Source organism: Leptosomus discolor, chromosome 4 (assembly GCF_034619465.1).
Source record: "Leptosomus discolor isolate bLepDis1 chromosome 4, bLepDis1.hap2, whole genome shotgun sequence".
NCBI lineage: Eukaryota > Metazoa > Chordata > Aves > Leptosomiformes > Leptosomidae > Leptosomus > Leptosomus discolor.
In genome coordinates this window covers 58,875,575-58,896,807 of record NC_141394.1, presented here as the reverse complement: position 1 = coordinate 58,896,807, position 21,233 = coordinate 58,875,575, and the positions used below count along the sequence as shown (strand labels likewise).

At 36.6% G+C, this 21,233-nt stretch overlaps 1 protein-coding gene across 3 annotated transcripts in view; it reads right to left on the bottom strand.

Annotated features, from left to right (window-relative positions):
* ARAP2 (ArfGAP with RhoGAP domain, ankyrin repeat and PH domain 2) overlaps positions 1 to 21,233 on the bottom strand; it is a 126,846-nt gene that overhangs the window by 80,472 nt on the left and 25,141 nt on the right. For all 3 annotated transcript variants that reach the window (XM_086463957.1, XM_086463956.1, XM_086463955.1), the window contains exon 8: positions 20,271 to 20,452. In XM_086463957.1, the coding sequence (XP_086320083.1) occupies positions 20,271 to 20,452 (182 nt within the window). The remainder of the gene's footprint in view (positions 1 to 20,270; positions 20,453 to 21,233) is intronic.

Sequence of the window (21,233 nt, the reverse complement as noted above, 5' to 3'; positions counted from 1 at the left end):
AAATTAGTCTCACACTTTTCCTAATATATCACCATTGTTTCACAGACACAGAAATAAACATCAAGGTTAAGGAAAACTTAAGTACATGTATGAATAAAATCATGCAGCTATATCTAAACAGGTCTAATTTTCAGAGCTGCTGAACATGCAACTTTTGGTATGTTTTCTTAATAAGACAGGCCTAGGCATCTTTATGGAATTCTTAAACAAATCTGTAATCAGAGGCTGAACCTTGTGGCTCTCAGTTAATGAACAAATCTTCCCCACAAAACTACTCTTCTTCTCCCTGGAAAGTATAATAGTTTTTCTTTCTTTTTACTTTTTCCCCTTCCACTCAGTTTTATACTGGTAACACTTGGGCTGTCATTCTTGCTGGTTTAGTCAAATCAAAATTCACCTGAACACAGGAATTCTGGAGCTGCTGCTTGTGTTCTTCAACTTCTACTGTTTTAGCATTACTGGATGTGATGTCTTTTATGAATCTAACATTACCTCCACTATATATAAAGTTGATTAAAAAAAACCAAAACAACAAACCAACCTTGCCTCCAGAAAATATCTCTAAAAAACAAACAAACAAAAAAAAAAACCAACAACAAAAACCCAACCACAATTATAAGTTTACCCTTACTACTCACACAAAAATTTTTGGAATTAAATCCCAAGTTTTATTTTAAAGGTTAACTAACTCTATTTTTTTCACATTAGAAACATCAGTCCATATGTTTATCTCACTTTTTTGCTGGAGGACTAATGGGATAGAGCAGAAAAGAGGAAAATTGCTGCCACGATTTCAAGAGAACATATTTCCACATACACACATATGCATATATATGTAAATACACATTCGTAGCATATTTTGAAGTACAGAAAGTACAGAAGTACAAAGCTGAAGTACAGAAATAGTACTGGTGTATGGTGGGACCACAGCTCTTCTGGAAATTGCTGTATCAACTGAGTATTCTCACTGCACCTCACTTTCCTGTGAGAAGAGATCATTGTCCCTTTGCCTTTTTTTTTTTGGTCTTTGACTGTCAGATCCCGAGGTCATGCAATATTTAAAGGCATGTGCACACACACACATATATAATAAGGCTCTAATAATGATAAGAGGTATCAGATAACAAGAATATACTACATATAAACATATATATACACACACAAGCAGGTATGTGTATGCATGTGTGTTTATATACATACACATGCTTTTTTTTTTTTTAACATCCATCTTTCTTACTATCCTACCACTAATTAACAGAAGGCCCATCCATATTTCAGACATTACTCTTGTCCTACTGCCCATACACAGAAAGTTCTTGACCTTTAATCACAATATCTCTGACCAGCATTCCAAAACATGACCTTACATGTTTCCTTGAATTTACCTTTGTTATTTACAATAGCTCTTTAGGTGCACTTTGGGGAAGCTGCCACAAAGTTCATGACAATTAGACTTATTTCTGAAAGAACCAAGAGTTCCCTTAATTTAACATGATTTAGACTCTTCCTTCATTTTAGCCCCATGGCATTTGATTCCCTTCAAACAACAAAATTATTCCAGAGAGGTTAAAAGCCAGTAACTAGAATCTTTCACATAAAGCAGGCATAGTTTCTCTCCTCTCCTCCTTAACTGGAGATATATATTTCAGTCTTTCCAGATATTAAGGAAGGCTAATTTCTGCAACAGAAAGGTGGGAAAAATTTGTTTCCATGTTAATGAAAAATTAAGATATATTTACGTATTAAAGTTTGAGAAACAATGACTAGTAATGCAGAAATCATTTTGATGATATTAATTCTTCTCCACAAGTTTATATTTATTTCCTCCTCGTTTAAACTATACTTAGGTTGAACCTTCCCAGTTACCTTTTATCAGGCTAGAGACTTACATCCCTCATCACAGCCTAAAATTTCGAAATACAAATATCATGTGATAGTTACATATCATGGATTGGAATAAAAACTGCCACAAGTAAAGAAATATGTACTCTCTCTTACAGTCTTCCTAATGAGGTCTCAAAATGAAATCGCAGTGAAGCATATAGTATATAATTACACACACAAAAAAATGATGTTAAAAGAACATGAAGTTTTCCAACTCAAGCCCTGATGAGCAGGGAGATGCTGGAATTCAAGTTGTCTGGGCATGTTAACTCTGTAGCTTCATGCTCATCTCTTATGATATGTGAGGCAGTCACATTATCAATTTTAGGTTCTTTACCCAGGTAAGCAAAAGTCCTGCACCGCATAATAGAACCACTTGAAAATTATTCATGCTATTATTGCAAAACATTTTGTAATGACAACCTGACTTCCATAATTTTGGAGGTTAAAAAGAAGGAAGAGAGCAAAAGGCAAGAAAGGCCACTTAGATTAGCTCTAGTCAGTGCCATTCAGCAGGCTTGTCTGCAGCGGAGGGTACTGTATTTGCTACTGGAGCAAATCCCACTCTGCATCACTCCACACCATTACATTATAAATATACTACATGTACATTGAGATGGCTCTATGATGAAACCACACGCAGAAGAAGTGGGGACAACTAAAGAGATTTGTTTCAGAAAGACATTCCTGACCAACACACCAAGGTAGTTACAACCTTAGGTGTTACTTTTCATATAAGTTACAAATCTCTCTATTCACTTACTACAGAAGTACTTCAGAATCCTCACTTCAGCAGCTATCTGCGTCTATTTTGCAGTATCAATACAATTTTTAATCACTTGATTATGTACCATCAGCCCCATGCCTTGCTTGTTGTATGGGATGAATCTAGGACACACGAAGATGAAAGCCCCCTCCCTGTATAAGCTGCAAAATACAAAAAAAAAAAAAAAAAAAAGGAGGATCACATAATTAAAGTGACTGAATACTATCCTGGAGAGTTAGCACTTATCTTTGCCTTTGCCAATTTCTACTCAGTGTAAATCAAAAGGCATAGCATACAGTCATTTCACTGTACATTTTTCATTTATGCTCTAGGGTTTGATTTGCAGAACTGCTGAGCAACTGGAACTTCAGCCGAGACCTATGAAAGCAGTATTTTGAGCAGGTATAGTCTGACAGAAAACTATTCCCTCCCAACCCTCCATAAAAGACAGAGAAAACAGAGAATGCAAAATATATGGGTATTTGACCATTCATTCTGTTTCTCAGAAGCATGTGGTCATATGTAGGACACAATCATGTTCCTTTACCTAACATGAAGTGATAAAAAATAAATTAATCCCTGTTCCTCAAATAGCCAAACACAGCAATTACTGACCATTTCCTCACAGAATGTTCCTTTACTGGTGAAGGCCCTTTTCAACAGTGTGCAATAAAAGAGGTGCAGGTTACTTAAAATTATCAAACAGTTACTAAGTAAACAATGTACTGAATGAGTTAGTGATCCTTTGGAAGAAAATAGCATATTATAGCATGTACTGCACAACATTAAATTGTATATAAGACTTAATTGGATGAAACCCAAGTTTTAGAAAAAAGTCAAATTTTCCCGTGTTTAGAGTGGGTGCAAAAATTTCTAATCATAGTAATGTTATTTCGCACAGACCTCTAAATTTTCACACATTTTTAGCTAAATTCTCCCTAAAAATTAAGTTTACATAATCACAGGAACATCTGTCTCCCTACCTAAGGACAAATAAGCTTTTACTCTAGATAGATGCTTGATTTCAGTCAAGTTCAACGTAATAGCAGCCACTGAATACCTCAGGTCTTACGAAGACTAAGGAACATAAGTCAGAGCAGAGGACACTGACTCTAAGTTTCCCCACTCCCCTTCTCTCCAGTTCCAGAAGGAAAGGCTTTCTTGTATGGTCACAGCAAATTAAGACAAGATACAATGTGGAAAGTGATGTTCAAAGACAGCAGCTATAAACAAATACATATTTCAATTTCTTAGTCCTCAAAAAGCAAGACACCAACAACAGATAGAGGAAAAAAATGTAATTCCAAATATCCACAAGTTTCTCAGTTGTGCAGAAACATGCTGAAAAGGTGAAAGGCTGCACCATGCCTTGCCATTACAAACAATTTTTATGCATGCCATTTAGTGGCAGTCCAATAACCTTGTTGCTATTTCTGAAACAATTTGTGTAAGCTCTGAACTCTACATAAAGTTGTACAGTTTAACACAAAGCAATCTAAGGCTATTACTGGAAAGTAGCATTCATGACTTAAAGGTGCCATAGTCATTTGCACTGCTGCTTTGGAAAAATACTGCAAGCACTGAATTCTTCAACTATTCTACAATTCAGAGTTCAGCTGAGGCACTGAATGTGTGATTCAGACCGTACTCCATTCTGCATGCACGTGCTTTTTTTTTTTTTCTCTTGTCACTCATACTAGGAAAGCAACAGTCTTGCATCTGAGGCACACAAGACAGAACCAGGCATCAAAAGCAAGCTGGTAAAACTGCACACAAAACCTGCCTTGCTGTATTCACAAATAACCCAGCCAATATCAAGCAAGAGAGACAAAACTGCTCTTGTTGCCAAACACACCCCCTGCCACCATCGCATGTGAGAGACAAGTGCAGACAAAGCTCCAATTTGAACAGCTATGGGAATTCCCTGCCAGCAGGGCCCTTCTTCAGCGTGGAGCTCATTCAGAAGTCAGCACCCTACTAGCTAGAGAGGCTGAAACAACTGCAGCCTGTCTGGGCTATAATCTTTACTTCCGCTGCTTCATGAAACATCATGAGATGACATAATGCAGCTAAACGAACACGTAAATGAAATTCAAAGCGTGTCATGAGCAAGTACAACCTATATTCAAGGCTTTCATCTCTATTCTTATTCCAATGGCCATTTATAACATTGCCTTATATTAAAAGAGACAATCATATTCCTTAAGAGACACAACTCAACACATGCAAACTCATTCTACTTCAGAGTTCATTTCTTGCTGCTCCACGTATTTTTCATCCCAAAGTGATGCCAGTTTAACATATGCAAAACTTATTATGACCTGGAAATTCCTCAGTTTTCCTTCTTTTATTGTGTGACCCCTTCCACCTGCCTATGATTTTTATTTTCATTTAGCTGAAACAGGTATCCCTATAGCCACCATCACAAACTCACACATAGTTTTCAACACTTCCCCTGTAAAGAGCACCCAAATCACCTCTTGTTGATACAAAGACATTTTTAAACATAGATATTACTATTAAAATTTTAAGTAGCCATCTGGACTCTTCTTTAGAAGTGCTTTGCAACCAGAAACCTTCTTGGAAGGTCTATCAAGACGGTTTTCTGGAGACCAGAAGGATCTGTGTATTTTACAAGTACCATGCGCAGTTATGGTTTTCCAACTTGCATCTTTATAGCTTTCTTACTAAAGATTTACATACACACTTGAAGATCTTGTTATGTAGCCATAGTCCAGACAGACCGCTAATAAAGTCTTTGAACTCCAGAGGAACAACAGCTTGTCAATGTTTTCTGCAATATTTTAAAATCTAGAACAGTAGTCATGCAAAATTGATCAATCTCTTTACAGACCTTTTAGTACAGTTGTCACTGGACAACAGAGAAAATCAGCACAATACCCGCACTGGCAAAGATCCCCTAATGAATCAAGAAAATCTCCAAATAATGGAGATCTTCCTCCAAATTTACAAATATGACCAGTAAAAAGTATTGTTGACGAAGCACAATGCTTTTATTTATTGACTGCAAACAGTAAGGTGATAAGACAACTAGTCCTCACTCTATATATAAAAACTTCTTATTTTATTTACTACCCCCTACTTCAGCAAAACAAAATTTAATTCTATATCATATTTCACAAGCAAAAATAATGAATCATTTCTCCTTCAGCAAGTATCAGCAAAGTTAACATTTCCTGATGAAGAAAGTTTTCCAAAGCATTTTTTACTCATGCATCTAATCTCCAAGTAATCTGAAAAATTCAAAATATTTATAATAGACAATTACTTTCAAAAAAAAAAGAAAACAACCCACATTTCAACACTTTTTAAAAGTGTCATCCATATAGTTTTTCCTATGATGAACACTGTCACACCTTTAAAAAAAAAAAAAAAAATACTATGACTTTCCAAATACCCTGTATTCCAAACATACCCAATTTTATCATAACTGGATCACTACGGGATTTCCTTAGTGATGCTAATAAAACTAACAGCTCAGATTTCTGATCCTATCAAACCGAATGGCCCTTCTGAGAGGATGAAAATTGCAACACACAAAAAACCATGCACTAACAGTACTTTTTCCAGCTAGGGAGATTTTACACATCTGTGGCTCACAGAGCCATGAAGAGAAAAGTTTCACTTTAACAAGTGACGTTATGATCTTCAATTTCAGAGAAAAAAAATAAGCTAAAGGAAGTACAGACCACACAAAAGTTTTTGGCCAGATGATATAAATTCTCATCTGTTTAAGAAATATTCACCTTAGCAAAAAGGAAACATTACAGCCAATCAAATTTCAGATTTACTTAAAATATTAAATTTAGAAAATTGTGATATCTGTACCAAAATAGCAAAATTAATTGTCTTCTTATGAAATACATAAATACATATTTAGTAGGATAACTATTTTTTGAGTGTGTGCATGCATGCCCAATAATGTTGAAGAACATAACTTGGACTCCATGGAGGTACAAACATTTTCTAGAAGCCAGTGTAAAGCAGCAACTTCCCACTAACATCTAGAATCAGAAACCCAAGGAGACCAAAGTATGATTTGTGAATTGTTCCCACTTCTGTAATATTTATTCTAAACCAGCAAAGGGACAGCAGCACCAACAATTTTGCTATACATTCTTCTGTGCCTGGACCAAGAGAGGGCTGATGCCATGACAACAGCAACTCTGCACAGCAGCTTTTGATGAGCAAGAATCTTTCCTAACCCAGTCAGTCATTTCAGCATTTTCTCTCCCAGGAAGACACCCTCCTTACATTTAGTTCAGCCAAAAACTGGGGGGGGGGGGGGGGGGGGGGGGGGGGGGCAGGAATGGGTTTTTTGTTTGGTTTTGGTTTTAAACAAAACATTTTATTCTGCTGGCTTTAGATTCACACATACTAATTTTTCTTTACCAGACAAACAAAGATGAAAGTAGCTGATGAATGCACAGAAAACATTCTCATTTTTTTGTAAAGCAAAATCACCAATGGACACTTACACAGCTACTGCTTAGCAAGCTTTTTGTCATGAAGGTAAGGATTCTACATCAAGAAAACACTGTTGCTATAAAATTAAGCATGTAAAAAAAGAGTTTCACAAATCAATGCAGTTTACAAATAAGCAATCTACTTTCCACTACTTAAACACTGAAATGTATTAAGAGTATTAAATGCTTATAGACTTTACTGAACTCCTAGTAAAGCCATCGTAAATAAGTTTTATTATAAGTTCGTATAAAAGCCATCGACATTTGTTTTTAGTGGGTGGTTTGTTTTTTTTCAGCTTCGATTTTACAATGATTAAAGCTAAGAAGGGCAACCATCACAGCAAAGACATTAACAACTCAAAGAACAACCCCATACAATTACAGAAAAGTTATTCAAATATTTTTATGATAGTAAAAAATAAAACAAGGGCCCAGCTCTAAAACATCTGTACTATACTCATTTTTCACGATTTGGTCTAGAATTAATAGAGCCTTACTGAAACAAAATGCCTTTGTCTTAATTAACATGGCAGTCTATTTTTTTTTTAATATCAGTCTTCCTAAACTCAAAAGTTATGAGCTAGAAGAACCTTATGTAAAAATCAAGTAAATTCAAGCTTGCAATGAAACTATTTTCTGCTAATGAGAAGCAAAGGCTAATATGCAGAAGAAAAATACAAACTGTTTGTACAAATATGGAGCAACCATACTCTAAAGAAAATACTGTGACGAATTAAAAGTTAAAAAATAAAACATAAAAAACCCAATCGTTAAAAAACCCTACAACATAGTCCTTTCAAATAACTTTCACACTCTGTGTTACTAACTAGAAAGCTAGCTGGTAGACAGAATACTAAAAATTACATGATCTTTAACAAATTTCTCCCTTTATCTTCTGTTTGTTTCACTGAGCTTCCCACTGTCACACAACTAACAATACAGGAAGGTCTTGTAGGACCCCAAATAAGCCACATACAGGTGGCTCCCTTGTAGTAGGGATGTAGATGATTCCACCTGTCTCCTATCTTCTTTTCACTTCTCAGGTCTCTCTACTCCCATCCATCTCCTTACACAAGGAAGTAGTAAATCTTGCTCATCTGAATTTAACGAGAGACTGAAAGAACAAAACCTGCAAACAGCAATGTTAATTCTGTTTCAGAGCACATTCTTGAGGCAAGGCAAAAGGCCTCGATCACAACTTAAACTGTTACACTAAAACCATTAATAAACTGAGTAATGTAGCAAATAGAAGCTTAACTTTCATATTTTGCAGCTTTACAAATTTGTTGCCTCGACGTTCTATTATAGCCTTCAAAATAATGCAGTAAAAAAAAAAAATTATTTTGAAATACACACATACTACTATGTTCAGATAAGCCAAGATGCCTTACAAATCAGAAATTAGTAAAGAACAGCACCTACAGTGGCAATTTTCTTATGGAAAGTGACAAAAAAAAAAAAGTGAAACACTGATTTACAGGCTGATCTAACAGCAACATCCTGACCTAGACACCGGCAAACTGAACCCACTTCATCTCATGGTGAAGTACAGCTATGAAGAAGCTGTTCTGGCATCTAACTGAAGGTATACAGGTGCATCTCATCACACAGAATTTGCATCAAAATTGCAAAGGCTTGATCAAGATAACATTGTAAAAAAGAATCTGACAAACAGTAAAACAGAAAGAGAATTGCCCCAATTCAGGATATTCAGAAACCTCAGCAGCAGCATTTTGTACCAATCGTGGGTGCAGAGGCTTGCAACATGCTACAACGATTTTTGAGAACAGGAAATGTTCCAAAAAATTTGTCTATATTAGCAAGAATGGGCAGCTGCAATCTGCAAACACGCTGGAGTTACAAGAAGGTGTATTTTCCCAGCATGACCATGCCATTTAAGAAACTAGGACGAACAAGAATTCAGGAAAGAAACAAAATACTAGACAAACATGAAAAACTGGCAACTCTGACTGGCAAAGCTCCAACTGACATTCACAGAGCTGGAGATTCACCCCAGGTGTCTGTGTTTAGATCCTACAAGCAACAGTTTTCCTTTAACTGTCCTGTATATACTGAAAATGCATCTTAACTTTACCATTTAGAAGGACAAGCAGATAGAACAAAATCTGCACAGGCCTCAAGGTTAATTTTAAAATACATCTTTATGCAGTGTAGGAGAATGAAATTTAGGTCTGCGGATGAAACACCTGCACAATTAGAAGACCTGAACAGCCAGCACCACAGAATCATGCAGAACTGTGATGAGATAACATCTTCTGGTTTTGTACCTACAGTGCACTCTATTAACCTTTATTTTTTCTTCTCACTGTAAAATTCCAGTACCGCTCCACCTGCATATATTAAGAGATGTTTCTAATACTCCATCTCTCATCAGTGAGAGAAGGATGAAGAAATAAAGCCTCCGAAACAGAGATTTGTGTAGATGTAACCCTTCTATTTCCACATTAGCATTTATTGCTGAGAACACCAATAAAGACACACAAGTTTCACATCTAAACTGCTAACCGTACACATGTACCATAAGCAAGTACCTAAGATCATCCTCAAATCAAGCTTCTAAGGTTTAGCAACTGCACATTGTCATTAAATAAAACAGAAAAGATGACACAAGTTAGATACCACCCTTTTTTAGCTGCAGAAGGAAAGTTAGAAACCTGTAAATAGCTAATGCACAAGAGTGATTACTGAGCACACAGAAAACACACAGAGAAACAGCTGATGTATTTATTCAGAGTGAATTAAGCCCTTTCTAGGCAAGTCACATAAAAAAGGCAAGTACCTCTGCTGTGTGGTTCGTTTTTTTTAAACAAAATAAGACAAAAGAACCCCCCTCGCTTCTCTGTGAAAAAGAAGTGCAAGGTGAAACAAACCAACCTGGAAGTCAGAATCCATCTCCCACCTGGGCATCAGTGATGACCAGTCAGCACTGTCTCCTTCTCTTCTCTTATGGCTACTCAGGACTAATGAATTTTGCCTTGATCAGTTTCTCAACTTTCGTTATGACCCCCATCTCCTGGCTCATCAGTTTTCTTGCAGCCCAGTAAATTGGCAGCTGCTCAGTTCCTTCAGGGGAGAGAAGCGAGAGTCAATTGTAATAATGGGCTGCAATTACTCCTGTGTTGCAGGGACTGAGCTGCTGTTGCTGACTGCTGTCATTTTATCTACCTTTGAACTTCTTTATGACCCCATGGCAAGGAATTACAGCCCTTGGCTGGAAAAAATATCATGCCTCTCATCATCACACAACATCCTGCACAGCCTCTCAAACAAGTGCCAGACAGGCTGATGGTGGAACTGGAAGCGCTATACGCAGCCATATTAATTAACACCCAGCAGCCACACTGCTTCAAGACCTTTTTCAAACCTCACTCACATATTTCTAACAGACACGTATGGTGGACAAATGCAGTATAGTGGATACTCCTCTCGCCTAGATGCAGAGTATAGAAACCTGTACGATTTTAAAACATTGGATGGTAGAAAACAGAGACAATAATTTTGCCATAATCAAAATGGAGTTATATTCAATAGGCAGCAGTATTTTTTTGTTGGTTTTGTTTTTTTTTTTTTATAATAGCCTAACTCATCTTAAACAAAGAAATGGACAGGAGCTGTAATACTCAATTAAATACTAGATAACAGAATGCCCAAAAGGACTGGCAAAGCCCATAAGTAAAGTGCTTATCTCCACGAGTAAAAATACACTCATCAGCTATTGCGTTCTTTGGCTCAACTTTTTCTTTTTACTTTGAAGCTACTTTTATTGGAAATACTGCAGAAGTACAACATCAACATCTACAAAAGACACACAAAAACACCCCAAAAAAAACCCAACCAAGTAAATGTTGTTTGAAATGCTCAAAACATACTAACATCACTAGGCATTACATCACTTAAAATACAAACAAGAATATTTCATAGAATCACAGAATACCAGGTTGGAAGGGACCTCAAGGATCATCTGGTCCAACCCTTCTTGGCAAAAGCCACTTTTATTTCCTGAATCAGTGCTTTCCATCTTCTCTGTTATTAAACTGAATATATTTTCCTTCTCACTACTGTCCAGGCCTGTTCACTTTACCCTCCAGCTGCCCACTGCCAATTGTTTTGGCAACCTTCCACCTTAAGCCAAGGTAACAAAACTTGATTTTTGCTACAATTCAGTGCATGTAACATTTCTCAAATATTTCTTTAAAAGTGTTAGATATCTATCAATCATTCTGGTGGATCTCTTGGAGGCAGGGGGTAGGGATCTGACCCACATGCTGAGATGGAAAGACTTTTTCAGTAAGTTTTCTGGAAATATCTGTAAGATATTGATTTTTAATGAATGAGTTTTCAAACATTCCATATCTAACGAGATATTATTTTACATGCAAGAGGGAGAATTTCATCTAATAGCAATGGCATTGAAGTGTTCCATGAGGCAATAATTCAGTTTGAGTTGATTAAGTTCAAATTTGTTGGCCCAGCAATCTATTAACCAGGGATAGAAATTATTGCTGAGAAAGCACACTGGGGTATTCCCCACATTCTTATTATGCTGTAAATCATAAATTCCTTTCCTTTTACTGTAAGGATGGTGCATTTATTCAGAATAAAGTTTGTACATATAAGATAGTGGAGTAAAGAATATAATGCTTTTTTATTGCCAGAACAATGACATACTGCTCCAAACAACATAAAGAAACAAGCACAAATGAAAAACAATTTATTTAAGGTCCAAAAGATTAAAATGTCAGTTAAGCTACAGGGAATGATATTAAAGTTCTCTGTATTTTAAGGATCACCTTTACAAGGCTTATTTTAAACCATCCACTTGGTATAATTTATGAAAACTCAAACAGCATAATTATTTTAGTAGTCCAATAGCAATTCCAACCTGCTCTCCCTCCACTGCCAGCAAAGATATTGTTCACATTTCCAGTGCACACTGTGCAGAAGACAACAGTTCTGGAGCAAGTGTGCACTGTTTGAGTAATTGTTTGTAACAAAATAGTGTGGGGGGGTGAAGAAAAAAAGAAGGGGGGGATGACTACAAATTCTGAACGTCTTAAATTCCAATGGTCTGTACTCTGATAAACTCCAACAGAGATTCACGTGAGACCACCCAGTCTTGAAAATCACCATGGAGTAACAACAGAAATCCATGAATCCCAAAACAGCTTTCTTTATGAATACTGTGCTTTTCCTGCTTGTTCAGCTATTGCAAGCTAAATGTATTATGAACAATCACTTGCTTTTAAGTGCTTGCAGTTCTAGACATCACAATGTCAGTTACAAGGCCCATTAACGAACTGCAGGCATACTCTTTGGTCTCCTGCTGGTGCATGCTAATCCATTTTATTTAGTATTGTAACCAAGGAGAACATTTTAATCATCATAATGTGACTGCCACTGCTCACCTGATCATACTCATCATAGAATCCTAAAGTCCTCAAGAATATTGCTTTTCCACTTCACACTGGACAGAAGAACAGTCTCACATCTTTGTTAAAGTTTAGCTTTCACAGGATATCCATACAACTTAGCTCGTCATCATACAGGCCATGTACTCAAAAAAAAAAAAATCCTTTTGTGACATTACTTCTCTGAGCTCTGCCACACCAATTAAAGATTAAACTCATAAACTGCATTTAGTTAATTAAGTTGTAACAGATTTCAAATATGGCAAGTCGATAACAGGACATATATGCTAAATAATTAAAAATTTGCAATAGCACATCACAGTATTTTTAACTAATTAGGAAACAGAACTCACATGCACTATCATAACATACATTTGTACCTATCTAAGTTTGTGGAGTGGACACTTCAGTGAGGATACATTGTGTAAAATTCCTAAGAAATGCTCTGCTATTCACTTAGAACAGTTTTGTAACTTTACATAAATACTACTATTTCAGCTATACTAATTAGTTTAATACCTGAAATACAGGATTCAGGCTGAGGAAGAGAAAATCATCAGTATTGACACTGGTTTGTTTAAAGTCACTTCTGTCCCAAACATGGCAAACACATAGAAGTAGCAGATGGGTAGGAAAAATGTGTTTTACTTTGCCCTCGATTTAAAGTAGAAAAGGCAAACCAAAGCTACCAAGAAGTTTTTCAGCACATTTCCTACGAGAACTGACTGATGTGTTTACAATTAAACAGGAATCAACTAGGTGCAAAATAACACTCTAGCTGCATTTAATTCCACAGTATATTGCACTATTATAAGAAGAGAGATCTAACTAATGTTGAATAAGAACTTTTTTTCAGTTTGTCACATCACACTTTCTTGTTGCACATACACAAAAATAAATCATTCCATTATTTAAGTGTATATATACACACACAACCATCATACAATTTTCAGGTTCACTGAATGCAAAAATAACTTGTTCACGTCACTTAAATAAATGCAGACCTGGTCTATCATTTTAAATGAAAGTACACATAATGATGCTTTGCTTCCTATATGTAGGGCTTTTGATCCAATAGATTATTTTAACACAGGATTTGAAGCCAAGCTAGTAGTTCTTAAATGCAAGTAACATGTATAGTGATGGATAATGCTCTCTGGTAACTCCAGTACTCTTAGAGGAAACCAGATTTCCCCAATCCTGCATTAACTATGTTGTAACCTTATGACAAGTAGATCTAAAACTTTCTTCAGTTGTTTACACGTGCGCTGTGCCACTCAAAATCTTTTTTCTTTATAACATCCAAACAAATCCTACTTTTCTTCACTGTCAATTTTCACAAGATCAAGGTAGCTGACTGTATACGTATTAGTCATCCAGAAAGCTTGACTAAGCGTTACTGAGAAGCTGATAATTTTGTCATTTTCCTTCCTCCTTCTCTATCCTCCAGCCCAAGTCAAATTAATCACAAAGCTTTTGATTACTGTGGAAGCATTAGGCTTTCTACCGTGTTTCATGATTGCTTTAGGTATACTTACAACTCAATGAGATCTTGATAGCATAAAAACAAATGAACAAGAAAAACAAAATTCTCATAGAGCCAAAGTTTAACTGTACATAGAAGAGCTTAACACTAACTTTTTAATTTTTCTTTGATAGAATTCTTGTTTATGCCCTTTAATAACATCTTCAACAACCTAGAACAATATCCCAAAAATTATTTTTGAATGTCAAATGTAGATCTTCCCTGCAAAAGTGGTCACTGATTCAAAAGTGGTTGTCTGATTCAACCACCTTTAATAGCATATTATTTTAAATCCACTTTTTAGTCTTTTCTGGAGCAGGGGTGCGATTAGTTTAAAACTAAGAAGTAATGGTCTGAATACCAACAAGCCTTTCCCCCACTCAACATAATTTCTTGTAATCATTCATTTTGTATTGCACAACAAGCAAAAAATGGAAGTGCTTACACTTTCTTACAGAATTGAAGTTATTTCCTGCTTAGTTGTTTCTGATGTCATGCATAGCAATTGATCTTTGTCATGTTTTTTTTTTTTGAGTGTAGAAGATTGGAATGAGTTTCTTGCCAAGGAACTGCTGGAAAATTAGGAATATGACCTTAATCTATCATCCCAGCTATAGTTCAATGCAAACAACTGTATTTAAAAGACGCTGGATCATTTGCTCCCACTCCAAGTCACCAATGTATCAGTATATTTGATCTTAAAACACTTATTAATAATATTAATATTAATCCTTCCCCCTCCAATATATTTGGTATATTTTTGGGGTTGTTTTGGTTTTGTTCTTTAACATCTTGCCACAGATTTGTATCATTCTGAAGTAAGGAGTAAAGCCTCAACGGATCAAACAAGGACAAAGGAGGACAAATGTTCATTTGTTTTTCTGTCACCTCACCCTATATAAGGCATTTTGGGCCAGGCTTATTTATATGTTTGTAAACAGGTTTGATCATAGTCCGCACCAGCAACCAAGTACAGAACTCTTTCTTTAGAGAGCTTCCCAGTTATTATTACAAATAACAGCTTATCACCACAAAAAACTCCGAAAGACACATGTTCTTGGGGCAGGGGGGACACAAGGACTTAGACAGCTTCTTGTTTTCTCATTCTCAGTAACTCCACCTTCCACTGCCCCACCCCAGTGCATATCAGACACTTCTCTCATTTACCACCTATCAACTATCTGACAGGTCTTCCTATTCCTCCTCCCACTTTCTTTTGTCACCTTTAATCCTCTACCTTTTTCCCTAGCTTCCCTTCTAAAACTGTCAGTTTTCCCTTCTAAAACTGTCAGTTGCTTTGCTCAGCGTTCCTCATTAGATCTTAAAATCTTTAAGCAGCTATTTTGCTTTCTACTCAACTTCCATTCAACCCCACTCCCCTCAACTCTTCTTTCACATTGCTGTTGCCATCATCTGGGACTCTTTTTGTATTCACAAATATTATCACAATGATACAATGAATAATCTGATCTAAATACATTTTAAAAGCTTTCTCATGCTTCTTCAGCATGACAAACAATCATGACTACTCATCTTCAGGACTTCATTTAACTACTCTGTTCACCTTCCATTGTGAGACACTTCCTACTGTACTTCATAGATGCTCAACTTTTTTTTTTAAAAAAAAAGTTTCCTCTTTCTCATCCATCATGTTTCATGATTATTAATCAGGATTACATTTTCTCCAGGGAAAAAGAAAACATTTCCTAATGAACAAGTCCCTTGTAGAGGATCATTATAAATTCCCATCACTATATACCAAAAAGTTTGCCCCTGAATCCCAACCATATTGTCTCTGCCATCGTATTTCACAGAATCACAGAATGGTTTGGGTTGGAAGGGACCTTTAAAGACCAACTAGTCCAACCCCCCTGCATGGAGAGGGACATCTTTCACTAGATCAGGTTGCTCAAAGCACTCCCCTTCAAGCCTGTTTATTAACAGAGACAAGAACACATCTCTGTTCTTATGCACACAAAGATACATGCACACATCCATTCCACTTCCCTCCACCGACATTCACATCACTTCCTGTCTTTCAGAACACCAATTTCAAGCATCATCTTTAGCTTGTCCTTCCATCTATCCCCTTAGCAGTTCTTTACATTATCATACCCTTTGCCGTCTTCTACCTGTTTAACTTAATTTCCTGTAATACATCTTCTGATGTTGTCCAGTTTTGCTTTAAATGTACTATTAGCATTAGAGAGGAAATGAAAATTACTACACTCTCGCTTACTGGTTCACTCAACATGAATAAACATTTCCATCTGCCACAGACCAAATCATTTCAATCTTTGACAAAACAAAAAGCCCTCTGAAATCAATAAGAGCATTGAGCCAAAATGAAACAAGAGGGTTTTGATAAGAAATGGATACTACTGCTTGTACACAACAGAAAGAATACTCATCACTATTCAAGCTTTAACTTGGAGTCATGCATGGAAAAAAAAAGAAATTATACAGCACACAGTCATACATACCATTTCCCAGTCTTTATATTTGGCAATGTTTCTTTCAAATATGCCAGGTAAATACATCTACTTCAGAACCACCCAAAGCAGTAACAAAAAGGATCCTGAATTCTCTTCATCAAAGCCAAATTCTAGTGCAAACACTGCGACACCTAGGCCCTCCCTGACTTTAGATACCAGTGAATCTTAAATACACCCTAACGAAGGGGGTATATTCTAGCAGACCAGGCAATCATCTGTCAGAGCCCTTCTGATGGTCACAGAGGGGAGGTTATCACTGGCACCACCACAGCAGACTGACACTTCAAGCCAACGTTTGAGCTGTCATGAAGGATCAGATGACATGTTTTTATTTAAGCACAAATTATTTTGAAATAGAAATGGGACTTTCAGCAAGTTGCAGGTTCAACAAATTGATTCTGTATGATGTATTTTTCACTTGTGCTCCAGAGAGGAAGTTTAAGAAATTCACACTACATGGAAAGTCAAAGAAATTGATGGTTTCATACTAGCACTATATCACTGCCAGAAGCTCAAGCTAAACCAATCACTTTTTAACTAGAAATGGGCCTGAGACATGATGTTCTGATCTCAATCTGAACTTCACAAAGTACATGGTGGTTATGTTAGGATTTGGCATTTGGCTTAGGAGCTTCTCCACTTTTAACAATGAAGAAAAATCTTTTAAAGTAACAGTGGACTCTCCTCTATCAAGTTTCATAGAAATAATGAATCAGCTTGATCCAATCTCATTTCAACATTGTAAGAAGTCTAAATAGGTGTCTTTTAGCACTGCAGTTACAATAAACCCCTCTAAGTCTCTCTGGGAGTCGTTCTAGTATGGATGTGAATTCCAATACAAACAGGATTTGAGGACATCCCTGGACATATTTGCCTGCTAATTACCGGCTAAATCGCAAACTTGAGACGAGGAAAGATTTTTTTAGAACAACAGAGCCCTCTAATGGATTAATGCTGTATTACTGGGGTTTTCTTCAGAGCTGCAGTAAAAATAATTCGGTTTTCAACTTGAAAATAAAATACAAGAGGTACTGAGAGAAGAATTACAGACTATGAAAGCTTTAAGACAGAAGCTATTTCTTTCGATTCCTAAACGGACAGAAATTGCACAAAGAAAGAGACATTGTTCAAATAGAGGACCTAAAAAGAAACCTCTTAGGACCATTTGATATTTTTGGTTTTAAGTAAATAAGCTTTGGGAAGAAGCTGGCTTTGCACCATCGTTTGTAATATTCATACAGGCAGTAGCAGCTGACAGGCTGGCAGCATGTCTAACCTTCAGTTTCAGGGCTTGATTTTGGTTTGTCTTCTGCTGCACTGCAGTCAGTGATCTCTGCAGAGCATCCATGTAGTAGAAGGAAAAAAACACCTAGTAGACAGGCTGTATAAGGGTGTGCTTTCACAATCAGCTAAAGCAAATGTGATATCAATGAAGTCAAAAGGGCAGAGCTGATACAACTTACCATACAGCCACACAAGAAATAGAACCAAAACACACATGCACACACAAAAGAATAATTTAAAAAAAAAAAATCTGTAAGAAAGGAAATTGATTGGGCAGGAGGGGGGGAGCAGTCTTAGATTATCTTGGATAGTCATAATCTGCACCCTGAAAATGTACAACAGAGCAATCAAGAACCCTTCAACAGTGAATGGCTCTGGAACAGTTTTGCATCAACAGACAGAGTCAGAAAAACTGACTCAGCATAGTGGGCAGATCTGGGAGTGCCCCATATCAACAGCGAAAGATCAAAGGACTACTTGAGGCAAGAAAGGTGCTTCCAATGATTACATGCACGTAGAGTAAGAAAGAAGGAAGAAAGCAAAACCTGGATGCCTGGTACTGAGACTCAAGAGGGATATAGCTAGTTTTAAATGACCTATCATTCTGGAAGATAAATTCCTCCACAAGTCTGTATACCTCCTCGAAGTACCACATTTGACCCTTAATCAAGAAGCTCAGAACATCCATAAGGGAGCATTCAATAGTATTCAGGGGCATAAGATCAATACAGTGTTGATTCTGAAGGTAGAAGTGGCTTATCACAATGAACATCCACAAAGAGAGGACTCATTGATGAGAATGCATTCCAGGGATTCTCATTGATGAAATACCTGGAAACTCCATGATAGAACAGTAACATTCAGCATTACAGCACAGTGTGGGTCATCCCACAAGCAGTGACTGTAAAGTAAGTTGGTCGACTTCATTTTTTTTATTGGAATGATGTAAAAGAACCTCAGTGAAGTACAGGGTCTTAGGGTGAGGGTGTGGCATTTGCATTTTGGTTCTTTTCCTCCTTAAAGATGTCTAGCTGTAAACTACTTAAATAAACTAACTAGCAGATCACTTACTCATTACAATAATCAAGACTAAGGACTTCAATATAGCTAAAGAGTACTGTGCTCAACTATGACAACCAATTTCTCTCCTGAATGATGCTCATTCAGCAAAACACAAGCTGCAGGCTTAAATTCAAGTGACATGCAGCCAATACACTTTTGGTAAAGCATTACATGTCTAAGTAATTTCTGGAGTTTTGTTATAGCTACAAAACAGTATAAATGCATAAACTGAATCATGGTTTTGACTAGTTGGTTGTTGACTGACCGCAAAGAATGTACCTGACCAGTAAAACTTCCTTGGACCACACCAAGTTAGAAGGAAAAGGAGGTCTTTCTCAGTCTCAAATTTCCTGCCATACCCTGGGAAAGAATAGTAAGATCTAATATTGAACATTATATGGTCCCTCAAGCCATCTAAATAATTTCATATTTAAGAGGATAAAAGGAGAGGAAGTGAGATCAACTCCAAAATGACAAGTCTTACTGAGAGACCATTCGCATTTGAAAGAGGAGTTTGCCTGTACACAAATTTGAGAGAAAATGAGATCAAGGCAAGCATGTAACAACACCTCGCCCAAATGCCCTCCCAGGTTCCAGCTACTTGTGGGGTCACAATTAGAAGAACAGAAATAATACCTTCCATTTAGTATACTGTAATAGATTTTTCTTCCACTAGTTTACACAGGCATTCACTGAAACCAGTTATACCCATTTATCTCCTACTTACAGCATCCTAAAGAGTTCCACAGCTAACTACTTGATATCATAATATAGTCATGACCAAAACAAAATAAAAACCCCTAGATTTCAGGAGCTGAAATTATAGGCCTACTTCATGGTTTTTAATACTGGATTTGTTTAAAATATCACAGTGCACAACAGAAACTGGCCAATCCAGGTTCTTAAAAACATAAACAACATCAGTTTTGAACATTTAGCTGAAGTATCACTTATATCCCACATATAGCACACTTTTCAGAGCACTGTATTATAGGACAGTGAAACCAGTGCACAAAATAAGCCTTCTGATTTAGTAGAGTGCTTATGGCGCACATTTTAAGAGTGAATTAATCCCAGCCCTGCCACTAACCTGTTGTGACACTCAGGGCTTTTCACTTCACCTCACTATATATTCCTTTTTTCCATTGTACAATAGACATAATGATACTTCCCCTGCTTTTTGAAGCTTTCTGAGAATTGCAGCAATAAAGTACTACATAAAAGGAGATACACATTTATATTAAAATGCACCTATTCACAAAGAGCCATCAATTTCCAACTCACTAGTTAAAGCACCTTTATAAGCATTCATTCACAAAAAGCATATGAAAAATTTACCTGCTCATTTTTACAGATCCACACGGTATTCCCTTGAAGTAGAACAAAGATTTTGGCTTTGTATCCTTTCAGCTCAAGATATCCGCTTTTCTCAGGGGTGACAGAAGTTCGAGACTGAGAGTTATTATCAGAGTGGGATTTCAAAGCACTGAGCATCGTATTAACCCAGTCATTCCTTTCTTCTAAACAAGGAAAAAAATTAGACATACAGTTAAGCAGCAGTTCTGTTCTTCTCTACACATTGTTTTTCCTGTTCTTCCCACTATGCTATGCTGGTTGATGATACAGCTATACCACATCAGAGAGAACATCCACCTTGAAGAGGAGGTGTAAATAAAAATGAGAGTCTGTATCAGTGGAGATGTTGTTAAAGACAACCATGTATTTAACTCACAACAATCAACAACAAATTGAAAGTTGTACAAACCGATGATCAAGATTTTTAAAATCATGACTTAATTCCACACAGCTTAAAGACTGAGGTGGTTAACAGGTGCCATGTTCACCTTCTTTTCAATGGGAAAGAACTACAGAAGCAAAAGTAAGGGAGCCTAAACATCTCCTGTCACTAAAGGGGCAAGCCATCAACAATGCCATTCTATGTTTGGCCATGCTTTTAAGCAAAAACATTTGGCAATTTACAGTCTATTCCATTAAGGTGTAGCGGTTAAGCTTCAAGGGTACTGCGTAATCAAGAAAATGCGCGTTTGAATGTCTTTGCATGCATTATTAATTTAACATCTTACAAATACATGAGCACTAGTAGGTGAATTAATAAAGTTCCACTCAGTCTCATTCACTATGCTCAGATATTTCATCAGACTAAGATCAATATACTTTAAAGTTGAATACTCTGAATGAATTAGACTTGCCCCATGCGATTGGAACATCATGAATATTTCAACTCTTTACTCTGAAAGATTCAGGTTGTAAAATATATTGGGATAGAGGCAGGGAGGGAAG